The sequence below is a fragment of the Rhinolophus hipposideros genome, assembly GCF_964194185.1.
Source record: "Rhinolophus hipposideros genome assembly, chromosome: 10".
Lineage (NCBI taxonomy): Eukaryota > Metazoa > Chordata > Mammalia > Chiroptera > Rhinolophidae > Rhinolophus > Rhinolophus hipposideros.
The window spans coordinates 68,894,622-68,920,830 of NC_138056.1; the positions used below are offsets into that span (position 1 = coordinate 68,894,622).

At 35.1% G+C, this 26,209-nt stretch overlaps 1 protein-coding gene across 1 annotated transcript in view; it reads left to right on the forward strand.

Annotated features, from left to right (window-relative positions):
- The window catches only part of CNTN5 (contactin 5), a 1,322,225-nt gene that overhangs the window by 942,947 nt on the left and 353,069 nt on the right, over window positions 1-26,209 (forward strand). The window contains exon 8 of the mRNA XM_081062322.1: window positions 7,738-7,941. Within this exon, the coding sequence (XP_080918448.1) occupies window positions 7,738-7,941 (204 nt within the window). The remainder of the gene's footprint in view (window positions 1-7,737; window positions 7,942-26,209) is intronic.

The window sequence follows — 26,209 nt, forward strand, 5'->3', positions numbered from 1 at the left end:
CCCTTATCCTCAGTAATTATGGATAATTAATAGGACAATTCTCTACAATTTCCTTCGTGATATAATTAATTCCAAAACCCAAAATGGTATCATCACCTACAAATGTTCTAAAAACAAAATAATTGTAGTGCAAATTTTTACAACCATATTGTTTCTGCCAGAAATTTACTAAGTTCCCCAATTCAAGTATCTTCACGTCAATTAATTCATCAAAAATGAGGGAAAGGAGTCATAACAGATGATGGAATTATAAAATTAAATATGATTATAAGGCAATTAGTAAATATTGAAATGTTTATGATACATAGTTTACTAAGCAGAATCCAGTAAAATTAATGCAAAAATATACCAAATGGTAAGTACACAATTTAACTTTTAAAAAAATCAAAATAAAATTTATGTTTTTATAATAAGGAAAAAATTATAATTATAGTTATTTGACAGATAAAACATTAAATCTTATATTATAGGAATAACCAGAAAACAAGGGTAAGATCAAAGATTGGGGCAAATAGAGCCTATTAACTGAAATGTTTACCATAAACCATAAAATTGAGCATATCATAAAAAAAGAGAAGTTTCTGATTTTTATGTCTTCCTTTTTATAGCTGAAAAGGATAAAGAAAATTGGTTCCTAGGAGAGTTGCATTATAAATTGGGTCAGGGAATAGCTCAGATGCTATATCCATTGTGTTATCTCTAAATCCTTTGACCCTAAGTTTCTGAGGTGTACACACATTATTAGAAAGAAAAATGGTTATTTTCTAACTTGTAGTTATAGTAAAAAAATGTTGAAATGAATCGCAGATAATTACTCATTGAAATTGTTTTCAAGGACTTCAGAGAGTCCACTATGCTGTTTCATTCCCCTTTCTCACACTTTTTTCATTAATGGCACTTCAGTTATGAGAAATGAGCGTCATTGCCTATATGGGTACTCCTGTTTTTATACCTTGTAGATGTGGAAATATATCAGTTAAGTAATCATCTTTTTGTCAGGGGAGCAAAAAAGGAGATAGTCTGTTTTGTGACACTGAATCAATTACAGTAATTGTGTTGAAAGTCTGCAATGCATAAAGCCATAAAACCTCAATTAGGACAGTAGACAGAGCTAACCTAGGAATTTTTTTACTAGCAAAATTTAGAAATGATGAGTAAAGTAAAGGAAATTTAAATATACAGCTAAGATCACAAGAAAGAAAAGGAAATCCCAAGGTGTCAGAAACAAACAAGAACTAAAATCTAGGGCTAATATCCTAACTAAAATCTGGGAATAGTGTTAATCCTGAGGAGATTTTGGCAGCAGGGTTGATTGTTTATGTGGCATGGAAATAGACCTTAAAGTTTAGGTCCTTTACAAATGAATGTTCTTTCTTAGATAAAGTACGAGTGTTTGGGTCTGCCTGAGAGGGGAAGTTAGGATATCTACACCAAGCTAGGCCCACAGAGGGCTATGCCCTCAGTTAACAAGAATGACTCTCACTGACTCAGGAAGAAAGACAAAAACAAAAAGAATCCCTTGAGAAACCAAACTGCAAGCCAACACAGCACATGGGATTGTAGGCCAAATATATGTTGCCACATAGTATCAGAAACACACTAGTGAAATTTACATAAAAATTGATCCCATATATAAAGAAGATGTCATACATGTACACAATGGAATATTACTCCGCCATAAAAGAGAATGAAACCTTACCATTTGTGACAAAATGGATGGACCTAGAGGGTATTATGCTAAGTGAAATAAGTCAGACACAGAGAGAAAAATACCGTATAATTTCATTTACATGTGAAATCTAAAGAACAAAATAAGTGAACGCACAAAACAGAAAAAGTCTCATAGATACAGAGAACAAATTAATGGTTGCCAGATGGGAGGGGTATGGGGGCCTGAGTGAAAAGGGGCAAGGGATTGAGAAGTACAAATTAATAGTTATAAAACAGTCATGGCTATGTGAAGTACAGTATAAGGAATATAATTAATAATATTGCAATAATTATGGTGACAGGTAGGTACTAGACTTTGCGAAGGGTTCACTATGTAAGTTATATAAATGTCTAACCACTATGCTGTATACCTGAAATTAATATAATATTGAATGTCAACTGTAATTGGAAACAATAAAATAAAATAAATTGATCTCAAGAAGATATCCCCCAAGTGGGGCCCTTGGTAGAAACTAATGCAAAATCATCCTAGAGGCAGACTCTCACAACCTAGGATGCACAGGATATCTCAAAAAATAGTCATTGTCTGCTGAAATAGGGAAGTACTGAAGAATCATATAAAACACTTCTAAAACATTTCCAGTTTTCTTAACTAACCATACTATTAAAGAGAACCTTAGAAAACTGGGAAGATCACAATTAATCAACTAATCTCCATATGCTTCTGAAATGAATAATAACATTAAAATTGTAATACTTAATAAATCAGCTTGTATTAAATTATTTTTAGGAACCAAACACAATTGGTAGGAAACAAAGTGTTATATGAAACTAAACAGTATGACACCAAAGCTGACTATATTTTACTACATTCCTGAATTATTTTATAATCCTCATTCTAATACTAAAAATATAATTAATGCTTGTTTTTTATGCTAGTACAGAAAAGTTTGAAACAGATATTAAATAAAATGCTAATAAAGGATAAAAAACCTTATAGGAGAAAGTAAACAGCAATCTTAAAAGATATTTAGCCCAGTTCAATATTTTTATTTTTGGTGCAGGCAGAAAATGTAATCCAAATTCAGGTTGTCAGCTTTTCTATTGTGTACCATTCCTACTTTTTATCGTTCTTGGAATTATGAAATGCTTTGCTATATAAAACTGGAAAACTTATTTTTAAAATAAATAAGCGTTTTGAACCCCCAATTACTCATTTACCTGTAAAATTTGAGAAAATGCCGATTTTGTGCAGATACTTTTTTCCTGTTCTAAAAATATTTTACAAAACATTGACTCAGCAAGCACTATCAGTGTAACAGAAATACCAGTAGTATTTCATTGAATGATAGAATTTAGTTTAATTATTTACTGCTTTCTTTTCCCCAAAATTTCAAGTAACATAAACCAAAAATTGAGATAAACCCAGTAAAATCTAATCTAAAATAAACTGCAAAAATATCAAAATGTCTGTGAGTGATGTGAATAAAACTCTAATAACAATTAGAAGAACTCGTAAGTTACGTGTGAGAAATCCTTGAATTTAGAGTCTACATGAGCAGTGTGAGAACAGAATGAAGTATTTCAATTACACTCTATGTGCTTTCTTTGAGTAAATCCACATGGATACTATTATAAATTCTTAATAAAATATCAACTGGACTAAAGATTGCCAAGTGGGCAACTAGCTGTAAAACATTTTTAAAATATTTGTTAAAATATTTGAAAGATTTTTTGTATTGTAAATGTGTCTTATAATTATAAGATAATGTAATATAACATTTCAAAATTATCAAACATCCTCTAGAATATAATATATGCTTTAGGAGTAATAAATATTGTCTAAATCTTGCTTAATTTCAACATTCTATTCATCATTGAAATTTTCTATGGAAAACTGAATGATATTTAAGTACTCATAATTTGTTCAATGTTATTTTAGATCCTCTGTACTGTTTTTCTTATATTTAAATGGAACACATAGAAGGAGCCCTGAACCTAATAATTTGGGGGAGGAAATACTATTTTCATATTTTATAAATACTTAATATGTGCTATGTTCCAGGTTATAGTATTGTATTTAAAAACTTATGAAGTGGGTAATATTATTCTTATTTTTTGAATGAGAAAACCAAACCTCAAAGAGTTAGTTAAATACTTGATTAATTTAAACCCTCTCTAAGGGTATTTTTGGACAGGAGAAATGGAATTTTTTATGTTCATAAGTTGATTGTATAGGTTCCACCTACCTAAAGTGGTGTCCATAAAAATGTTCCTGATACTTTTCTGGAGTTAGCCTAAGGCATCACTTTTCTTAAACTCATATTCATAAACATTGATGATTTACCCTTACCTGACACATTATATTGGTTGTAAATAAGTTAAGATAAAAAAGTAAATAATAATAGTAATAGATTGAGAGGAGGTTCTATTCAAAGTTAATTGATCCATATATAAAGTTTTGAAGTTAGTTACATTGACATTCAATATGGATGGCTAAATTTCAAAGTCTCTGTTTAAGTACCCAGACAGGCTGACTAAATGTCAGGCTTCCCATTGGAACCTGGGCAGGGCCAAAGTAATAAATTTGATTTGACTCATCCATGATAGGTAGACTGGTGGACAGAAAGAGAGGAAGGAAAGGAGAGAAGAATGAAGGAAGTGGGGAGAAGGGAAGGAGAGAGAGAAAGAGAGAGACAGAAGAACATAAAACAGGCTTTCCAAAGACTCACTGTATGTTAGCATCACAATCTCAAGTATAGTAAGTTCTCATTTAATGTGGACCAATTCTTGGGAACAAACTTTTAGTGAAACCATATGTATCAAAACCAGTTTTACTACAGGCTAATTGATATAAACAAGAATTCAGTTCCTATGCATCTCATCAATGTTGTAATGAAACGATGTTATTCAAGGACCTGCTGTAACTACTATGACTAAACAAGCAATTCTGGGGAAAGGGGATCTTGGAATCTGCTCTTTCAATCATAACATAGGTAATTGTAACACCTATTGGGATTTTAATGCTATTGGCCCACAAATAATGTCTCCAGTTTCTCATTTTATGTTAACTCAATTATAACCTGGTTTTGAACTCTACTCACTTATCTGTCGAAGTTGCCATTCAGTGATGTCCCAAATGCCAATCTTAAATGATTTTTTTCTTTATTTTGGATTTTTTATTTGCCTTATTTGACATGATTTAGTTTCTCAAAATGGTTAAGCCATTGGCACCTATGACACTGATTTTTCTCTATTCCATTTGAATCTTTCCAACAATTCTTTCTCTCACACCCTTTGAACAGTTTCTTACCTTTATTTAGATGTTTTTTCTTCCCAGAGAACTATCTTCTCACCATATCTGCTCTCCCTAGTTAATCACATCTACTTACATGGATGCAATTATACCAATATACTATCAACTTCCAAACTGAACCTTCCAACGAATTTCCTTTCCTGGACTTCGAACACATATTTCCCAACTACTGGAACTCCTTATCTGGATTGAGGTGTGTCTCACACACCTCAAACTCAAAATGGCCTGAGAGTTAACCAATTAATTGTCTTTTTCTTTAAACTAGTTTGACTTTGTGTATTTTCATTATGAACTTCTTGTGCCATCCTCCTCCCACTCACTCAAGGGAGATAATGAGATTATTCCTGGACTATTTGCCTCTTAGTTTGTCTTACCTCCAATGTTTTTCTTGGACCACTGTCGCGTCCAGCATGACGAGCTGTGGGAAGCTAGAAGGGCGGTTCAGGGCTAAGACAGTAGACAAGAATAGAGTGCAAGTGGGGCCACGGGACTCAAGCCTCAAGGACTGAGCCCCGAATTGGGCCAATGCATAGTTTTTATTGGTTAACTTCCAAGGAGGTAAAAGATTGTTAATCCTAAAATCTGTGTGTTACGTAGCCTGCTGGCTGTCTTTTCCAAAGTTCCCATTGTGTTCCAGCTTGTACTTGGCCTTCACACACACACACACACAACTCCAAGGAATCCATTGAAGGGGAGGGACCCATATAATTCCATCAGGTCTCAGTTTGCTGAGACTTCCCCTCAAAGGAGCTTTTCCGATATCTCTCCATCTGGCCTCAATTTGCTGAGGCACTCCCTTGGGAAATCCTGGGAAGACCGCAGGGGAACAAACGGTTTGGCAACTGTAAGACAACAGACCACCATCCTTCTTCTCATTGTTATGACATCGTTCTAATTCACATTTTTCAGCATTCATTTTCAGGATACAATGTTGTTCTATTGTTTGTTCCTGTAGCCTTGCTATTAAATCCAACCTTTGCAGAAACACCAGAATAACCTATATATGTACACATCTATGTCAATCCTTTGCTGAAAAATGTCCAGTAGTGGCACATTGCATATATGATAAGAGCACAAGCTATTTAATATAGCATACACACCATATTAATTTGTGTTTAGTAATTTGGATTTATCTCTAATCTCTCAAACCTCTTCTTTGACCGCTCCATTCCTTGGAATTTTTTACTTCAATAACACAAAACTGTAGTGGTCCATTCCTACCATCCAACTCCTTGTCTGAATGACCATCCTCATTAGTCCCTCTTATTGGAATACCTTCAGCATCCCATACACTCTTCACCTGGCTAGCTCCAACTCATCTTTTAATATTCCAAATTTATGACATCTACACAGATTTCTCCTTTGGCCTCCATATTCAAACATACAACTGCTTCTAAATTTCTCAAATTGAATGCTAGATAGTATGATACATTTAATTTGTCAAAATTAAATTCCTGGGGCTGCTGGATGGCTCAGTTGGCTAGAGCAGGAGCTCTGAGTGGCAGGGTTGCTGATTCGATTCCCACATGGGCCAGTGAGCTGCGCCCTCCACAACTAGATTGAAGGAAAACGACTTGGAGCTGATGGCCCCTGGAGAAACACACTGTTCCCCAATATCCAATATTCCCCAATAAAAATTAAACAAAAAATTAAACTCCTGATTTTAATTCACCCGCATCTCTAAAGAACTGCTCTTCTTGTAGTCTTTCCATTTCAATAAGGAGAAACACATTCTTCTAGTTGCTCAGTTTCTCAGGGCCAAAACTTTACTCTGTAACTCTTTTTCTCACATTTCATAATCAATCCATACACAATTTCTGTCAACTCTATTACTGAAATCTCTTTTCACCACTTCACTATTACTGTCACTATCATGCTAATGAAAGTCATGTATATCTTTCATGGTTATTTTGAAAATAGCTTCTTAGTCTAGTGGGCATTATTCCTCCAGTTTCCCCTGTCCCCAGTCCCTGCTTTGTCTTCACACTGTCTCTTCTCTACTCAGCAGTCGGAGAGAGCTTTTCAAATGTAAATTCACATGGTCTTCTCACCCCTATCACTCTCTAGCTCTATTAACATGACTTAGTTTTCTTTGCATCTCTTATCACCACTTGATTTACACTTGTTTATACTTTTGGGTTCTTCCCACTACAATGGAAGCTCCCTGAGAGCACAGAAAACCCCCCTCTCCCATTTTTTCCCCACTTAGAACTAGCTCATTTATCATGACCATCAACCAATATTTGTTAGCAAATGAATAAATGAATGCAGCTCAGGTGTCTCTCTTAACCCAGGAAGTTTTTGCTGGTAGACATGATTGCTTAAGTGCCCCTCTCCCATGCATTCTTTACAAAAAAATATACGTATATCTCCTTTTTTGTTTTCATTCCACACTGTTTCATAGGTTTGGATAAATCTCTCCGATTAGACTGATCTTTGAAAATGGGAAAATGTTTCATCTTTTTTAATTTCAATGCTATTATAGTGCCTTTCATCTACTACACATTCAAAATACATTGGAATTGAATGAATGAATCAATGCTAAGCATCCTTAAGAAATATTTCAGATCTTCCTGTAATCATTAAAACAACAGTCCTTTGAATATAAAATAACTCAATTATATAGATAACTGTATCAAATATGTATGGCCTTGCAATATATCTAATATCTAGTAAAGGCTTTGTTGGTTGAGTTTTAACCGTTAGTAAAATAATCTGTGTTTTAACAATTGAAATTTGTGTATTTTCAGAGATCATCTATAGCTGGGTATTTAATGAGTTCCCTTCCTTTGTGGCGGAAGACAGTCGGCGGTTCATCTCCCAAGAGACAGGCAACCTTTACATTTCTAAAGTCCAAACATCAGATGTTGGCAGCTATATTTGTCTGGTGAAAAACACAGTGACGAATGCCCGAGTACTCAGTCCTCCAACACCACTCACTCTGCGTAATGATGGTAAGTTGTGTGGCTTGGATTGAAATAGCCATGTCAAGTGTGAAAAATAAAGATGTATTAGTGATTTTCTAAGCAGTTAACCTAGCACAAATTAAATAAAAAGGCATTTGCCATATTTAGAAACTCTATTTTTTAGTCTGAGATTATGCATACCTTAGAGAAAAAGTTTTGACATAGGAAAGTAATGATGTATGACTGAGGGAATATTAACCATAATACCCCCCAATGTCAAAGAGGGAGAGAGAATGTGAAAAAAATGAACTGTAATACAGACTCCACAGTTCTTTCCTTTGCTCTTTAGTGCCTCTGTATAGCACATGTGCATGAATTGCAAGCATTTTATAGGTTCTTTTTTCACTACATTTTTATTTTATCTACCTTCAAATTGAATGTTCAGCTTTTAATACTTCATGGTCTAATTATAATTGTTATTATTACTTTTCCAATAATAGGATCAGTTGGAACTTTAACTTTTAAGTTCAATTCAGGCAGAAATGATGATTCTGTCATTATAGATATTGCCATCTATCTAAAGTATATTCAAATTTAAATACCTCATTTCTAATTATAGACATTTACAGTTAAGCATTACATTAAAGCAGTCAAGTGCTATGTTGCAGTTGATATATGATATGTGGCTTGTTCTGTCATGCGATAAAAATCTATAAAGACATTATTAAGAAGTGAGCTTGAGTCCTGATTGATTGTGAAGTTTTTTAAAAAAATAATGTATTTCCACATTATTCTTTTATATGTTTAGTTTTAGAATATATGCTGCCAGATGTATGACCAAAGTTATATTACAAGATTTTTGCTTACCACTTAGATTCTTATCTTATATATTTAGACTTCATAGTAAATATAAGTACATATCAATAATAATCCTATCAGGCAGAGAGTATAAATACAGTATCTATTTTAGAAATGAGGTAGCCAATGTTAGAGCGATGAAGGGACCTGTCAAAGGTCACACAGCTATGAAGTGGTACGGGAGAATAGATGGGAAACAAAAATGGAAACTTTGAGATCAAATTCAGAGTCTATTAAAATTAACAAGCCAAGAGGTGATGAGGAACAGAAAGGAAGCAGTGATAATAGCATTGAAGGGCAGGAAACATGCCTGGGATTTTAAGGAGGTAGAATTACCAGAATATGATAATTAATTAAACATGGAACTCTGGAGTAGAAGGAAGCTTTTGCATAGTTTTTTGACTGGGTGATGATTCATGGATAATAATCACTAACTACAAATTGGACTTCAACATTGCCCCTCAATCCTACGAAATCTCTGTGTATTATCAATCTGTAATTCTACCAAAAGGTTTTTGGAAGCCTCTCTGCTGCCCTTAGACTCTCTTTATAACACCCCTTCACAAAAACTATGTAAGAATTAAATTCATCTTCCAACTACTAAATCTATCTACATTGCTATTCATACTGTTATTCCGTCATTATATTTCAATAGAGATAATATACTATTTCTCCTCCTATTAGGACCATCTCTTTATCTTTGAGTGGTCTCTTCAGAACATTACACTGTTGGTCACTATTTCTTTTTTTCTAAGATTTTTATTTAAAAATATAGCTATCATACAACATTATATCAATTTCTGGTGTACACCGTAGTTGTTCAACATTTATATACCTAAAGAAGTGATCACCATGATAAGTCCAGCAACCATCTGACACCGTACTTTGCTACCACAATATTATTGATTATATTCCTCATGCTGTATGCTATATCCCCATGGCTTATTTGTTTTATTCCTGGAAATTTGAACCTCTTATCCCCCTTCACCTTTTCCCCCTTTATTAATTTTTCAATTACAGTTAACATTCAGTATTTTGCATTTTGTATTTTTCAGTATTTTGTATTAATTACAGATGTACAGCATAATAGTTAGACATTTGTATAATTTAAGAAGTGATCTCCCTGAATACTCTAGTACCCATCTGGCACTATACATAGCTATTATGTAATTGACTATATTCCCTATTCTTTACTTTACACCCCCATGACTTTTTTTTAACTACTTCTTAATTCCTTCACCTTTTTCACCCTGTCCCCAACCCTTCTCCCATGTATCACCCGAATAAATCTAGTATCCATCTGACACCATACATCATTATTACAACATCATAGACTATATTCCTTATGTTATACCCTACAACCCCATGACTGCTTTGTAACAACTGGTTTGTACTTCTTAATCCCTTCCCATTTTTCACCCATCTCTTCAACCCTTCTCCCATCAGGAAACCATCAAAATATTCTTTGTATTTATGAGTTTGTTTCTGTCTTGTTTGTTTGTTTATTTTATTCTTTAGATTCAAAATATAAGTGAAATCACATTGCATCTGTCTTTCTCTGTCTGACACACTCCATTCAGCACAATACCCTCCAGGTCCACCCACACCACCACAGATGGCAAGAACCCATTCCCTTCCATGGCTGAGCAATATTCATATATATATATATATATATATATATATATATATATCCCAAATCCTATATATCCATTCATCCATCAATGGACACCCAGGCTGCCTCCACATCCTGGCCATTGCAAATAATGTTGCAATGAACATATGGATACACACATCCCCTCGAAGTAGTGTTTTAGGTTTCTTCAGATAAATACCCATAAGTGGAATTACTGACTCCTTCTTTGTCTCTTGTTACAGACTGTGTTTTTTGTCTAGTATAAGTATTGCTATCCCAGTTTCTTTTCTTTTTTTTTTTTTTTCCATTTTCATGAAATAACTTTTTCCATCCCTTTACTTTCAGTCTGTGTGTGTCTTCCAATCTGAAATGAGCCTCTTATAAGCAGCATATGTAAGGGTTTTGTTTTCTTATCCATTCAATCACCTTATGTTTTTGATTAGAGCATTTCATCCATTTACATTGAAAGTAATTGTTGATAGATAGATTTTATTCATATTTTTTTTCATCTTAAAGAAGCCCTTCTAACATTCCTTGTAATACTGGTTTGGTGGTAATGAACTCCTTTAGATTTTTCTTGTCTGAGAAGCTCTTTATCTGTCCTTCGATTGTAAATGATAGTCTTGCTAGATAGTGCAGTCTTGCATGTAGATCCCTGCTTTTCATCACTTTGAATATCTCCTGCCCATCCATTCTGGCCTGCAAAGTTTCTGTTGGGAAATCAACTGACAGACGTATGCAAGCTGCCTTATTAGTCACTAGTTGCCTTTCTCTTGCTGATTTTAGGATTGTCTCTTTGCCTTTAATCTTTGCCATTTTAATTATAATGTGTCTTGGTTTGGGCCTGTTTGGGTTCATCTTGCCTGGGACTCTCTATACTTCCTGGACTTGTATATCTATTTCATTTACCAGGTTAGGAAAGTTTGCAGTTCTTATTTCTTCAAATATGTTCTCACTCCCTTTCTTTCTCTTTTTTTCTGGTACCTCTATGATGTGAATGTACGCTTGATGTTGTTCCAGAGGTCTAAAAATTATCCTCATTTTTTCTTTTTTCTTTTTTTCTTTTGCTGTTCTGATTGGGTGTTTTCTGCTATCTTGTTTTCCAAATTGTTGCTTTGATCTTCTAGTCTGCTGGTGATTCCTTCTAGTGCATTCTTCATTTCAGTTATTGTATCCTTCACTTCTAACTGATTCTTTTTCAATGGTTTCTGTGTGTTTTTTGTTTTGTTTTGTTTTTTGTTTTGTTTTTGTGCTTGATATCTCATTGTTGAAGTTCTCACTTAAGCATCCTTATAACCATTGTTTTGAATTCTATATCTGGTTGGTTGCGTGCCTTCATTTTGTTTAGTTCTGTTTCTGGAGTTTTCTCCTGTTCTTTCATTTGGTGTGTATTTCTTTGTTTCCTTATTTTGGCTGCCTCTCTGTGTTTGTTTCTATGTATAGATAGATCTTCTATGTCTTTCTGTCTTGCTGGGTGGCCTAATATAGTAGGTGTCTTGTGGAGCCCAGTGGCACAATCTCTCTGGTCACCTGAGCCAAGTGCTCCAGGAGTGTCCCCTGTGTGGGTTGTGTGCGCCCTTCTTGTATAGTTGAGCCTTGATTGCTATTGGCACATCAGTGGGTGGTATTGATCATCAGGATGACTGACTGTGGGGTGTGGCCATGTCCACAGCTTACTGGCTGCTGTTTGAGCTTACCTCACAGAGTGGGATCACCCCAGTGGGCTCTGGTGCCTATTGAGATTGCCCTTTGTGTGTGCCACTTATGGGGCTAATAGGTGATGCTCTGCTCTGGTCTGAAGCCAAACTCCAAGTATGTTGGTTCTGGGGCCTCTTGGGAGGGATTCTGGTGCTGGCTCATGTCAGCCAGTGCCTGTGACCAGCTGGGGTGTACCTAGTAGGACCTATAAAGTGTCCATGGCTAGTCGCTGCATGTGCTGGACCTGGAGCTACATGGTTCCGCTGCAAATTGAGGATGGCTGTCACCAGTACCAGGTCTGGGGTAGCTCTGCAAAAAGCCAGGACACACCAAGGTCCAACTGTGGGCTCAGCAGGGTGAAGCAGCAGAGCTCACCAGGCCAGTCAGATTCAGGTTTGGCCAAGTTTCCCTGCAGCCTTTTGTGCCACTCAGAGAGTTAGAAACCTCACTGTTTTTTACAGCCATAAATCATGTGGGCTTCTCTTCCCAGTACCAATACTCCATGCCTGGGAGGCTGGTGTGGAACTGGGGTCTCCTACTCCTCCATGAAGAAGCTCTGTGGCCAAGATATCCCTCCAATTTTCATCCTCCACACAGGTTTGGGACTAGCCCATTTTGTGTCTCCACCCCTCCTACCAGTTTCAATGTGGCTTTTTCTTTATATCTTTAGTTATAAAACTTCTGTTCAGCTAGACTTCAGATGGTTCTCCAGGTTGATTTTTCTATAATTTAGTTGTAATTTTGATGTGTTCACGAGATGAGGCAAGCACAGTGTTTATCTACTTTGCCGTCTTAGATCGTTATTCGACATTTATTTGTATTTTGTTGAGGGAGGTGTATTTGTAAATGTGGTATATTTGAAATCTCATTCATTATTTCTTATGTAACCAATACTATGTAATTAAACTAATAAATTGCTTTTAGTCATCATATTAATTGAATTTACTGGGACAGTTGAAATTGACTTTTTTTCTCTTTTACAAACATCTGTATTTTCAAAGAATCATTATTCATATTTAAGTCTATATGAAAGACTCAAAAAAGCAATACAAATAAGTAGAATAAAACTTAAAGTTGACATTTCAGTTAAAAAGAAACAGGTAGAAAACATCTGCTAGAGGTAATTGAAATTTTTCAATGATGGGCTTATATAAGATTTTTTGAGATAACTTAGAAAATACATATCTTTCTGTAAGTTATCTAAGGTTGTTTCCTTCATAGTTATTTGTCTATTAATGTTTATTTTTAATCATAGTAATACATCCATATTGAATGAATGTAGTGGTTTATAAGTGCTAACGGGATACAAAACACCTTTCTCCTATCAAATCCCACTCCCTAAAGCCAATTTTTCATCTTCTCCTTTTTTTTCATGAGGTTCTTATATAATGCTAGGAAATATCTATACTTCTTGTTTAATCATGTTAAATGAAGTCATTGTGTGGTTAAGAAAGCCCATGTAAAAGGTATGAGACGAAGAGAAATGAGCTTCAGACCAAGCCTTGAGCAATCCAAATTGCACTGGAAGGGTAAAGAATGAAAAATCATATAAAAGATAGTAATAAAAAGTTAGCAATAGTAGTTGGAAAAACAGTAGTGATAGTGTCAAGGAAACCAAGGGAAATGAGCATTTCAACAGAAGTGTATATTTGGCTACAGATCGTGGACTGTGTGCATGTATTTGTTTCCTGCCCCCCTTCTGAGACCCTACAAGAAGAAATTTTATATCATCAATGAGAATGCTGAAGGAGAAGCAGCATTTCACAAACAAATGAGACATTTTGGTATACCATTTCTGGAAGAATCAGGAAAGATGTGAGTTAAAGGATTAAACAGGTAGAGAAACTAAAACTGAGAATAAAATTGAAGGTGTCTAAAGAAGTTAATAGGACTAAAGACCACATGCCCGATGGAAGCCTAAAGAAGTTCTGAAATCAAAGTTAGCTAAATGTGGACATAAAAAATGGGAGTGAACAAAGGGGGATTGAAGGTATGTATCTTGGACATCTACAAGTATTTCAGTGAAATATTCCTACATGCAAAATGACAAAGGGCTTAACAATACGAATGAACTTTTATGGAAAGCTTAATTCTTAGTGTGAATGGTGACATACAATGCAAAAATTTGTCATGTGAGTGTCCACAGCCTGACAGCCAGTTCCTTGCTCTCAAATCAAAGCAGAGTTGTCAACTCTCTTTATCCAGCCACCCCCCACCCCACCTCAGACGGGAACCAATTCTACACACAGGGGAAGCCACAACTTTTAAGCTTCCAAGTTAATAGTTTCCATTTAAAAATTACTGAGCTTATTGAATTGTTACAGAATTTATACGAGGATAACGTGTGGCGAAAAACAAAGAAACAGGAAACTTAATATTATTTCAAGAAAGGCATAGATCAGACTTGAATATTTTTTTAAATCAAACAGTTTCATATTACTATTTGATCTCTCTTCAAAAGAAAAAAAAATGAAAAATGTGTCCATAAGAAGGTCATATCCCTGAATGTTCTCTCAAGTAGCTAGCATATATTAAACACTTAGTCTGAAAATAAAAATTGAGTATGATTGTGGATGAATCCATTTATTGCACCACGGTCAGCTGAAATTCCTGGTGGGTTTTACAAACCTCTCAATGCAGAGACAGGCATTATAATGGATATTTCTGCAAAGTTGGCAAACACCTCAGCAGGGGATTGAATTTAAAAATTACATTTAATCTGCTGTGACCATAGAGTTAGCTACAAAATTCATTTCAAGAACATTGTGTTTTTACACTTCTCTGAAAAAAAGAAAAAAAGATAGAACCTTCTAAAAATAATAGAGGGTATATACATAAGCTAATTATTTCCTCTGAGGTACAAATAACATTTTATTTTAAAAACTATTATAGAATGTATTGTCTTAGCTTGGATTCTTTTAAAGCAAAGCTGGAAACAAAATTTGTTTGCAGATAATGTATTTGAAAATTTTCCCAGAAAGCAGGAATGAAGGATGGAGTAGGTTTGAAAAGTAAAGCAGTGAAACAGTGGGTTGCATTATAGACAGCTGGAATCAGAGCCTTATAAAATGCATTCAGAGTAGTCTCCTTGGTGGACATATCAATGGACTTCCATCTTCCATTCTGAGATGATGGCTCAGAATGTTAGACAGTTAATTTCCATGCATTTGTAAGTAGCCCTCAAGTTGCAACTGTGTGAAACTGTTTGTACCTGCACAGACCTGGTTATAATGACCAGTAGTGGGAGTAAAAATTTTGGCCAAAATTATTTGAACTGGCACACATGAGGTATCTTAAACAAAGATGGGGAAGCTTTAGAAGATTTTAAGTGCATGAGTGACATGATCAGAATTTACTCTGCGAACACTGAGGAAAATTATCTTCACACATTCACAGATGTGTATTGCATACCAACTAAGTGTCAGATAATTTGTTATATATCAGAGATGTATTGGAGGGCAAAACAAATGCCATAACCTTCCTTATGTAGTTTACAACATAATAAAATACAAGGAAGGATATTACCCTGAATACTGAATGTAACTGTGCTTCCTAGGATCTGCCTGCCCTCATTCAGTGCCTGATGAGGCCCATCTCATATATCATTCATTGCAATAAAAACAAAATAAAATCTAGCTTCAAAAGCATTTATGAGTAGTATAGATTTTTACTAATGGTTTGGAAGGTAATAAATGGGGTGCTGGCATTCCACATAACCCAGCAACATTTATTAAACACTCCTCTAACTACGTTTCTCTTTGCCAAGCTTTCATTCCTACAACTGCTGTATTTCTCCCTCAACATAGCTCTGCCTCTCCCCCACAACACTGTTGCTATAATCTCACTTCAGGGTCTCACTGTCTTTGTCTTATGTATGACAATTTCGTACATTTTTATTTGAGTCCCCAGCTCAATGCCAAAGACTTTTTTTTAGCTCATTTTATTTTTATTCAATCAACATTTATGTTTTATTGCTACATGTGAGGCATTGTTTGAAAAACTTTAAAAGTATTAGAGTGAAAAAATGGAAAATATGTACAGCAAATATTAACTTTAAAAAACAGTTGAAGTTGCTTTATTAATATCATACAAGATAGTAAATGCATTTCTAAAGACAGAGAGGATCACCATGTTCTGATAATAGGCTTAATTCTTCGAGAAGATACAGCAAAGCATCTTCCCACAATCCACTATGTAGAGGGCCAGGCTCCTTAGTACTCTTCCAGTTCAGATGGGATATTTTCTTGTAAGAGCCCTCTCCTTCCACAGGCACATTCTCTCAGCACCCTTCTTTAAAGGTGTCATGACTCCTTAGAGGAACAAAGAAGATAAAAAAAGGAAGAAAGAAAAGAAAGGAAGGAAGGAGGAAGGGAGGGAGGAGGGGGGGGAGAGAGAGAGAGAGAGAGAGAGAGAGAGAGAGAGAGAGAGAGAGAAAGAGAAAGGAAGGAAGGAAGGAAGGAAGGAAGGAAGGAAGGAAGGAAGGAAGGAAGGAAGGAAGGAAGGAAGGGAAAGAAAGAGAGAGAGAGAGAGAGAGAGAGAGAGAGAGAGAGAGAGAGAGAGAGAGAGAGAGAGAGAGAGAGAGAGAAAGAAAGAAAGAAAGAAAGAAAGAAAGAAAGAAAGAAAGAAAGAAAGAAAGAAAGAAAGAAAGAAAGAAAGAAAAGAAAACAAAACAAAACAGTCCCTGGTCCTTTTCCCATCCCTGGATTTGGATAGTGAAGTAGAGAGAAGAATTGAAGAAGTCATGTTAGAAAATGAGTGGAATAGATTCAGAATGCATGCAGAAATATTGGCCTGTTTTAGAGACTTACAGTGGGGAGAAAAGTAAAAAATTATAGATGCATATGTCTATTTGCCATTTGTAAGTCCTCTTTAGAGAAATGCCTCTTTAGGTCCTCTGCCCATTTTTCAATTGGGTTGTTCGTTTTTTTGTTGTTGAGTTTCATGAGTTCCTTGTATATTTTGGATATTAGACCCTTATCGGAGGAACTATTTGCAAAAATCTTCTCCCATTCAGTCGGTAGCCTCTTTATTTTGTCGATGGTTTCTTTTGCTGTGCAGAAACTTTTAAGTTTCATATAGTCCCATTTGTTTATTTTATCTTTTACTTCCATTGCCTTTGGAGTCAAATTCATAAAATGCTCTTTGAACCCAAGGTCCATAAGTTTAGTACCTATGTTTTCTTCTATGCAGCTTATTGTGTCAGGTCTTATGCTTAAGTCTTTGATCCATTTTGAATTAATTTTGGTACATGGTGACAGATAACAGTCCAGTTTCATTTTTTTGCACGTGGCTATCCAATTCTCCCAGCACCATTTATTGAAGAGGCTGTCTTTTCTCCATTGTATGTTTTTAGCTTCTTTGTCAAAAATTATCTGTCCATATTTATGTGGTTTTATTTCTGGGTTCTCAATTCTATTCCATTGGTCTATGTGTCTGTTTTTCCGCCAATACCATGCTGTTTTGATTATTGTAGCCCTATAGTACAAGCTAAAGTCAGGCAGTGTGATACATCCAGCACTGTTCTTTTTTCTTAAGATTGCTTTGGCTATTCGGGGTCTTTTGTAGTTCCAAACAAATCTGATGATTTTTTGTTCTATTTCTTTAAAAAATGCCGTTGGGATTTTGATGGGGATTGCATTAAATCTGTATATTGCTTTGGGTAATATGGCCATTTTAACTATGTTGATTCTTCCAAGCCATGAGCACGGAATGTCCTTCCATTTCTTTGTGTCATCTTCAATTTCTTTCAAAAATGTCTTATAGTTTTCAGCATATAAATCCTTCACATCCTTGGTTAAATTTATTCCTAGGTATTTTATTCTTTTTGCTGCAATTGCAAAGGGAATTGTTTTTTGTATTTCTTTTTCTGAGATTTCATTGTTAGTATATAGGAATGCAATGGACTTTTGTACGTTGATTTTGTAGCCAGCAACTTTACTGTATTCATTAATTGTTTCTAATCACTAATCATCAGAGAAATGCAAATAAAAACCACAATGAGTTATCACCTCACCCCAGTCAGAATGGCTATCATCAACAAGACAAATAGCAACAAGTGTTGGAGAGGCTGTGGAGAAAAAGGAACCCTCATACACTGTTGGTGGGAATGCAGACTGGTGCAGCCGCTATGGAAGGCAGTGTGGAGGTTCCTCAAGAAATTACGAATAGAATTACCATATGACCCAGCAATCGCTCTCCTGGGTATCTACCCCAAAAATATAAAAGCATTTCTCTATAGAGACACGTGTACTCCAATGTTCATTGCAGCTTTGTTTACGGTGGCCAAGACATGGAAACAACCAAAATGTCCTTCGATAGATGAATGGATAAAGAAGTTGTGGTATATATACACAATGGAATACTATTCAGCGTTAAGGAAAGATGATATAGGAACATTTCTGACAACATGGATGGATCTTGAGAATATAATGCTAAGCGAAATAAGTCAGACAGAAAAAGCAGAGAACCCTATGATTTCACTGATATGTGGTATATAAACCAAAAACAAGACAAACAAATGAGAAACAAGAACTCATAGACACAGACATATTTTAGTGGTTACCAGAGGGTAAGGGGGGTGGGGGGAGGGAGATGAGGGTAAGGGGGATCAAATATATGGTGATGGAAGGAGAACTGACTCTGGGTGGTGAACACACAGTGGGATTTATTGATGATGTAATACGGAATTGTACACCTGAAATTATGTAATTTCATTAACAATTGTCACCCCAATAAATAAATTAAAAAAAAAAAATTATAGATGCAGATAACCTATTGGGTGATGAGAAATGTGATGGCTTTTTTTTTAAATGAACTACAAGCAAATCCTTCAGTGAGAATGTGTGTGTAGACAACACATTTTTATTTTTAAGTCAAGAATTGTGTCAACAAGGAAATTATGAACAGAATTACCTAATTACATAATTCATGAATCAACTCCATTAATTTACTTCTGAATAATATAGATTCTAAAAGCAATGAAAAAATATTAAGAAATGGCATGCCCTTGAAGATTGTGGTAGGATGAGTAATCATCCCCAAGGTGTCCCTATTCTAATTCCTAGAAATTTTGAATGTTAACTTATATAGTAAAGGGACCTTGCAGATATAATTAAATTAAGGATTTTATTCTGGAGGCATTACTCTGGATTGGCCTGGATCACGGTGGCTAATTAAGGTCAGCCCTAAATGTAGTACCAATTGTCCTCATAAGAGAGAGATGGGGTGAGATTTGATTATAGAAGAGAAGGCGATTTGATAATGAAAGTAGAGATTAGAGTGAAATGCTTTGAAGATGGAGGAAAGGGCCATGAGCTAAGGAATGCAAGAAATACATCGCTAGAAGATGGAAAAGCCAAGGAAATGGGTTTTCTCCAGAGCCTCCAGTGAGGTGGTGGCATTGCTCTCAAGGGAAGTCACCTTGATTTAGGCCAAACGAAACTGATTTTGAACTTCTGACCTCCAGAATTATAAGAGAATAAATGTGTGTCATTTTAAACTACCAAGTTTGTGGTATTATGTTACAGCAATCAAGGAAACCAGTACAAAGACCAAACAAAAATCTGAAGCAAATTTTTTTTCTTATTTGTCTTGTGGAATATTTGTAGTTATTCTAGCAGTGTAGTTGAACTGAGTTCTTCCTGCTTGCAAGAGTTGATGGTGTGCATATCTTCACTTCTTGGTAGCTTGAAATTAAGCCATAACGGGAGTGTTTACAACATGAAAAGCATCAAAGGCTATATATTAGAGTTCCTACCCACCTCCAACCCTAGAACACTAGCTGTTAGACAGCATTCTGCTAGTAATTCAGCACCTAAGATCACAGTCACTGAATTAGAAATAACATGTGATGGAATAACCGTCCATTTAAGTGTACCCTTGTTCCACCCCAATCCTCTCAGTTTGCTTTGCCACACATAAAACAGACAGAATAGATCCTGTGTTATTCTCTCTTTTTGATTCCTGAAATTTGTTTTGGCACTCAAACAGTGAGACGTAGCATTCACTCTTATTTCCTGACCAACCTGTTTACCACAAAGAAATATGACAATTGGACTTGGGGATTCTTACTTTTTCCATTTTCTCTTCTAAGTTTTACTCCTTGGGTATTAAACACCCTACCCTAAACCCAGGAGACTTTTCTTCTTCAAATCTTTGTTCAGAATTTTCAGTTTATGGATAGTTTCAAGGGGACTGGAAAGCTTGTGACAAGAACACTCCTACTCGAGTATATTTATCCATGCAAAATAATGTGAATAATATTAAGGCTTTAGTCAAACTCTGAAGGAATATAGAAACTTATTTGGCTTTTATTAGTCTTCTATTTATTTTGCTGTATGTCTCTAGAAAGCTTATCATCTTGATGTTACAAATTAAATAAAACATCAAGAATTCATTAGATGATTTCTGAATAAAATGAATACTTCATTTGCTCAGATGTCCTTGTCAATCAGTCATTTCATACAATTCAATGTCTACTAAAACAGACTTATAAAAACAGTTGAACTCCTATCTGTGGAGATAAGAATTATTACAAAGAAAAACACTGTATATCATTTCATTAACTCTCTTAATATATCTTAGAAAATTTGAAATATTATCTAATAAGTGCTTACACATAATAAGATAAATTTTTTAAATATGTATATAATTTAGGCATTTTCCTAGTTTCCTATATGAAAACTTGTTATGGAATTCAGGAAATAAAATCCCAAAGGACGTAAACTTTTGATAATTGCCACTGTAACAGTGAATATATCATTCTTTTTTAAAAAAACATGTAATAACAGAACATAAATTGTGAGTTGTTTTCTGTAAGGGTGAAAAATGTAAGTTCTGTTATTTTAGCCTGACTTCCTTTCCTATTGTCAGACTAATCTACACTGCCTCATTGCTAAATTTCTTCTCTTCATTCAATAATCTGCAATCTGGCATTGAGTCTCACCACACTACTCAATGTGTTTTCTCAAAATTAGTCAAGTATCAGTTAATCAAATATATCAACCTTTTCTCAGCCTTTTACATGCTTGACCTCTGTGCAATTTGTGTTTAAACCTGAGAATTTTTTTTTCTTGATTTACCCAGCAGTAGGCTCTCCCAAACTGTTTCATCTGTACATTTCACTGTCTCTTTTCAATGTACCCCATAAGTCAATCATTCTATTTTGCTGGGCATCTGGGTGTGTCCATTTACCAATTTGTCTGGCTTGTTTACACTTGGCATTGTTCCAGAAAGGATTTAAGGGAGCTATTGTTCTAAATATAGATGTTTCTCCAGGATTCTACTCCTGAGCCCATCTATATTTAAATTATTTTTTTCTTTAGTGGGCACTGCTATTTCTGTTTCCAATTTAGAATCTTCTCACAAATTAACTTCTCCAATGGATATCTTGTGTTGCTAGTGAGATCACCTTTCTCCTAAACATCTAACATAAATACGAGTATTTCTGGCTCAGTTAGAGTCCTCCTAATCTGATGACCACCTAAATACTGCATAGGTTTGGCACACCCTGTGGATTTTACGTCTGCAATGTCATTCTCACTCTGCCTTCTTTCCACTGTTAACTACAACACTCTTTACCTCTTGCCCAGATGAGTGGCTGTCAACTTTCGTTTACAACTTACTCTTGAAACTCCCTTTCAAGAGCATTGCCACATTTTAGGCTATATAAGAAGAGAGGCTGCAGGATCAATGCCCCATGAACTGGCTGTAACATTGTCTCCTTTACGATCAATCAAGAATGTTTACAGAAAGCATGTTTTTGAGAGTGGTATCATTACAGAGATTTAAACTAGAATCTTTCTTGATTATTTTTGTTTCAAGTAAATCCATCACAAAGTTGGGTTTGATTTACCACCTACTTTATCCTTGGACGAAAGACAACCTGTCTGCTTGAATATATTCATCTGGACCGAGGGCTAGCATGGATACTTCTCTCCTATGGTTATTGTGTGGATTAAGTGCATTAATATATGCAAAGCAATGAGACCAGTGCCTGTTACCTAGTGACGTTTAGTAAAGGTTAGTTATTTGCCCAAGATTTATGATATAATCCCCACTGCATTGTATTAGTATGTGGGTCGTTGCATTTAGGAGTTCCTTTCCTAGACTGCTTCTATTACTGTATATTTCTTGTTCTTGTTTACTGTATAAATCCAAACTCCTCTGTTTGGAATGGAGGTTTTAGTAGAGTTTGGAGGGCAGGTTGGAAGTAGTTTTATATTCCACTACTTCTCTTCAATCATTCTTCATTCAAAACCTACTCCAGAATTTTCTGACTCCTTTCTTTTATTCCTATTTTCTCTTCTTGAGATGCCCTCTTAACTCATAGGTCTTTCTGCAAGTATTTGAATGATTTGCCTAAGATCATACAGCTAGTTAGTTAAAATCAATAGGAATAAAATCTATCACATAATAAGTATAGTTTGAATTTTATATAAAAGCATTTTCTTACGTATGTCCACATTAAAATTAATCTTCCACTTTCATGATACCTACCCACATAGCTTTCTGATCGCTTTATGGAAATTGTATTTTCCAGCTTTGGATATTTGGATATTTGACTACCCAGTAAAGCTCAGTATGACGTAAAAGTTTGGAGATTTTATTATTCCCATATTAAGATACTTTCTAAAATAACCAACAAATGCCACCCCCTCTCAACCCTTGAGGATTATTCCATTTTGCCAACATGCTGTTTCCCATACCTAAGGTATTTCACTAGCCATGACAAAACGTTATTCCTCCACATCACTTCAGTTCAGTTTTGTTTGCTTGATTTCAAATCACATTTAATAATGAAAGTTCTCCAAAGCTTCTGAAAATATATACAATAATACCTAATAGGTCAGCATTTACTAGTGTGATCCTCAGTTACTTGCATGAGAATAATCGAGTGTGCTTGTAAAACATGGAAATATTGGGTCATACCCAAGATATAACCACTCAGAGTATCTGGACTGGTCCTAGTAATCAGCATTTTTAACACCAAAAATACTGTAAGATGAGCAAATTATCAATAAATATTTCTTTTTCGAGACATAGGAGTGTCTGCTCCCTCCCCAGAGGACACCAACTCCCATCTGAAAGTACTAGGAATAATTTCATCTAAATCCTCACTCTCTCAAAGGGCCAAGAGCACGTCATCTCCCAGGTCCGGTGAGTCACCTGGCCCTCCTAGAACCACACTAACTTAGCAGATTGTACTGTGTCTTTGAGAATGTTCGCCAGCCTCTAAATGTTGCATCCTTCAGGAAAATACTGGGGGTGCCAAAAAAATGTATACAAGTGGACTCCTTGGTAAACGTTGCTCAAGCAATAGCTCACCATAATCAGAAGTGCCTGGATGCTGATGGTAACCACTTTGAACACCTCTTGTAATTGCAGAAGTCAAAAGTGACTTGTATTCATTTTTTGTTATTGATCTATATTGAGTATTACAATTTTTAATAACAGTTTTCCTTTCTTAGAATGTGTATACATTGTTTTGGCATCCTCTATGTATACAGTTCTAGACTTACTCTTGCCCTGGGAGGTCTCACAGAAATGGGATTTTTAAATGAGCCACCTGGACTCTACTTAGTGGGGCTGATCTGTTCCTCATGTTCCTTCAGAGAGAGGATTGGAAGAAAGAGGCAGTTTAAGATCTGTGTGAAAGTTGATCTCACTCTATAAATCTTCAAAATCTGCATTTTCCATAGCACTTCCCAGCCCAGACATCTCACGTATTCAGTATAATTGAGAACTGCTGCACTGATTATTACTTGCTAAGTGTTGTTTATTTGTTTTTTTGTTTGTTTGCTTTTGAACATTACATACCTTTTCATATTGTTAAAGCTTTTTTTATACCAGACAGGATTTTCCAACAAAAGGTGAATGAACAACTATACAGAATCATGTGTTGGGGGGGAATCTTGCTAAAAATTTATATTCTTGGGTCTTTCCCTTAGACATTCTGATTCAGTATGCTTGCAATGGAGACTAAAGATAATTATATTTTGAAAGCATCACTAGAAAATTTTATGTTCAGTGAGGTTAAGGAATGTCTGACATTTTATTTCGATAAGCAACTATGACTTTACAGTGATTATCAAAGTCACAGTATTTCTTCAATTGGTCTGTTGCCTCTGGAATATTTGTAAACATATTTAATTCATAGTTTTAGATCATTTCTAAGATAATTAACATTTCTGTAGGAGTGTCCTCATAACTGAGCTGCTATAGATGCCATAGGTATTTTCACTTTATTTAGACAATCTTTCTATTACTGAAAATATACGCATTTTCTTATAGTTACGTTTTCTTTATCTTTCCTTGCACTGCTGTTCCTAATATGATCTACGCGATTTTTCTCTGAACATCCAATAAGGTATTTAAAAATAACCTTAAGTCTCTCTATGAACCATTTGAAAAGACTTCTTTTCCTTTCTTTTCCTCCTGAACTAATTCTCACATTTCGTTTCAGTTAATTTGTCTAAAATTGAATAACTTTATGGAGGATATTTTAAGGTTTCCTTTATCTTGCAAGGATATTAAATTTATACTCTTATTTATATCCTTCTTTATTGAATTCTATTCTTATTTTGTGATCACTTTTATTACCCAGTGCTAAAAATCACATCCGGAATATTGAGGGTTCTAAAATGATTTCTCTGGAAAGTAATTTGTAATATTTAAAGAAGTCTTTCTTCCACAGTTCACCCCAATGAGATATTTTGCAAATTTATCATAAAATAACAAGACTTTTTTTAAACAAATTTTCTAAACCTCATATATTTAAATGAGTACTCTGTTCTTCAAAGTAGGTATACCAGGGGGCAATTTACTTATACAATACAATCTTGCCATTATTCAAAATATTGTAAAACCTAATGATTCATAACCCTTCTCTTTCAGTGCTGTGGAAAGGAGATAGCAAATGCATAGGTGGACGCCTTGATAAGATTAATGTTTTTCCTATTCATCAGGCAGTGTGTTTAAAGCATGTCATATATTCTCTTATTTAGTCCTCACAGCCAAACAGCATTTCAAGCTTATCTTTCTTTTATAGTTAAAAAAATCTGTCATTAAGACAAGTAACAGGTCCTTACCTATGTTTGTATGGATCTAAAGAGTACACTCCTAAATGTTCTATATTATTGGTCAATTACCAGCCAGTTAACATTTTTTCCTGAGGCTGACTCTGTCTCTTTAAAGAAAGTGTGTGTTGGGAGGAGAGGTGATTTATTTTCTCCTCCCTTTTTTGAAATTTTATTAAAATTTTTTTGGTAACATTAGTTAGTAGAATTATACAGGTATCAAGTGTACAATTCTATAATACATCATCTATATAATGCATTGTGTGTTCAACACCCAGTGTCAATTCTACTTCCATCACCATATATTTGACTCCCTTTTCCCTCTTCTACCACCAGACTCCCCCTTACCCTCTAGTAACTACTGAACTGTTGTCTGTATCTATGATTTTTTGGTTGTTTATCTTGTTTGTTTGTTGCTTTCAGTTTTATATTCCACATATAAATGAAGTAATATGGTTCTTGACTTTTTCTGACTTATTTTGCTTAACATAATAAGATAATCTTAAGATCTATCCATGTTGTCATAAAGGGCAGTATCTCACCTTATGGCTGAGTAATATTCCATTGTACATATGTACCACATCTTCTTTATTCAATTATCTATTGAAGGACAGTTTGGTCGTTTCCATGTTTTGTCCACCATGAATAATGCTGCAATGAACTTAGGGGGATATGTATATTTACAGCTAAATGTTTTCAGATTTTGGGGGTAGATACCCAGAAGAGGCATTACTAGGTCATATGGTACTTCTATTCTTAATAGAGCATACTTCATTCCATTTCCCATAGTGGCTGTACAATTTATATTCCCACCATCAGTGTCTGAGGGTTCCTTTTTTTTCCCCACAACCTCTCCAAAATTTGTTATTACTTGTCTTGTTGATGATAGCCGTTCTAACAGGTCTGAGGTGGTATCTTATTGTGGTTTTGATTTTCATTTCCCTAATAGGTAGTGAAGTTGAGCATTTTTTCATGTATCTGTTGTCCATTTGTTTGTCTTCTTGGGAGAGGTGTCTGTTCAGATTCTTTACCCATTTTGAAATTGGATTGT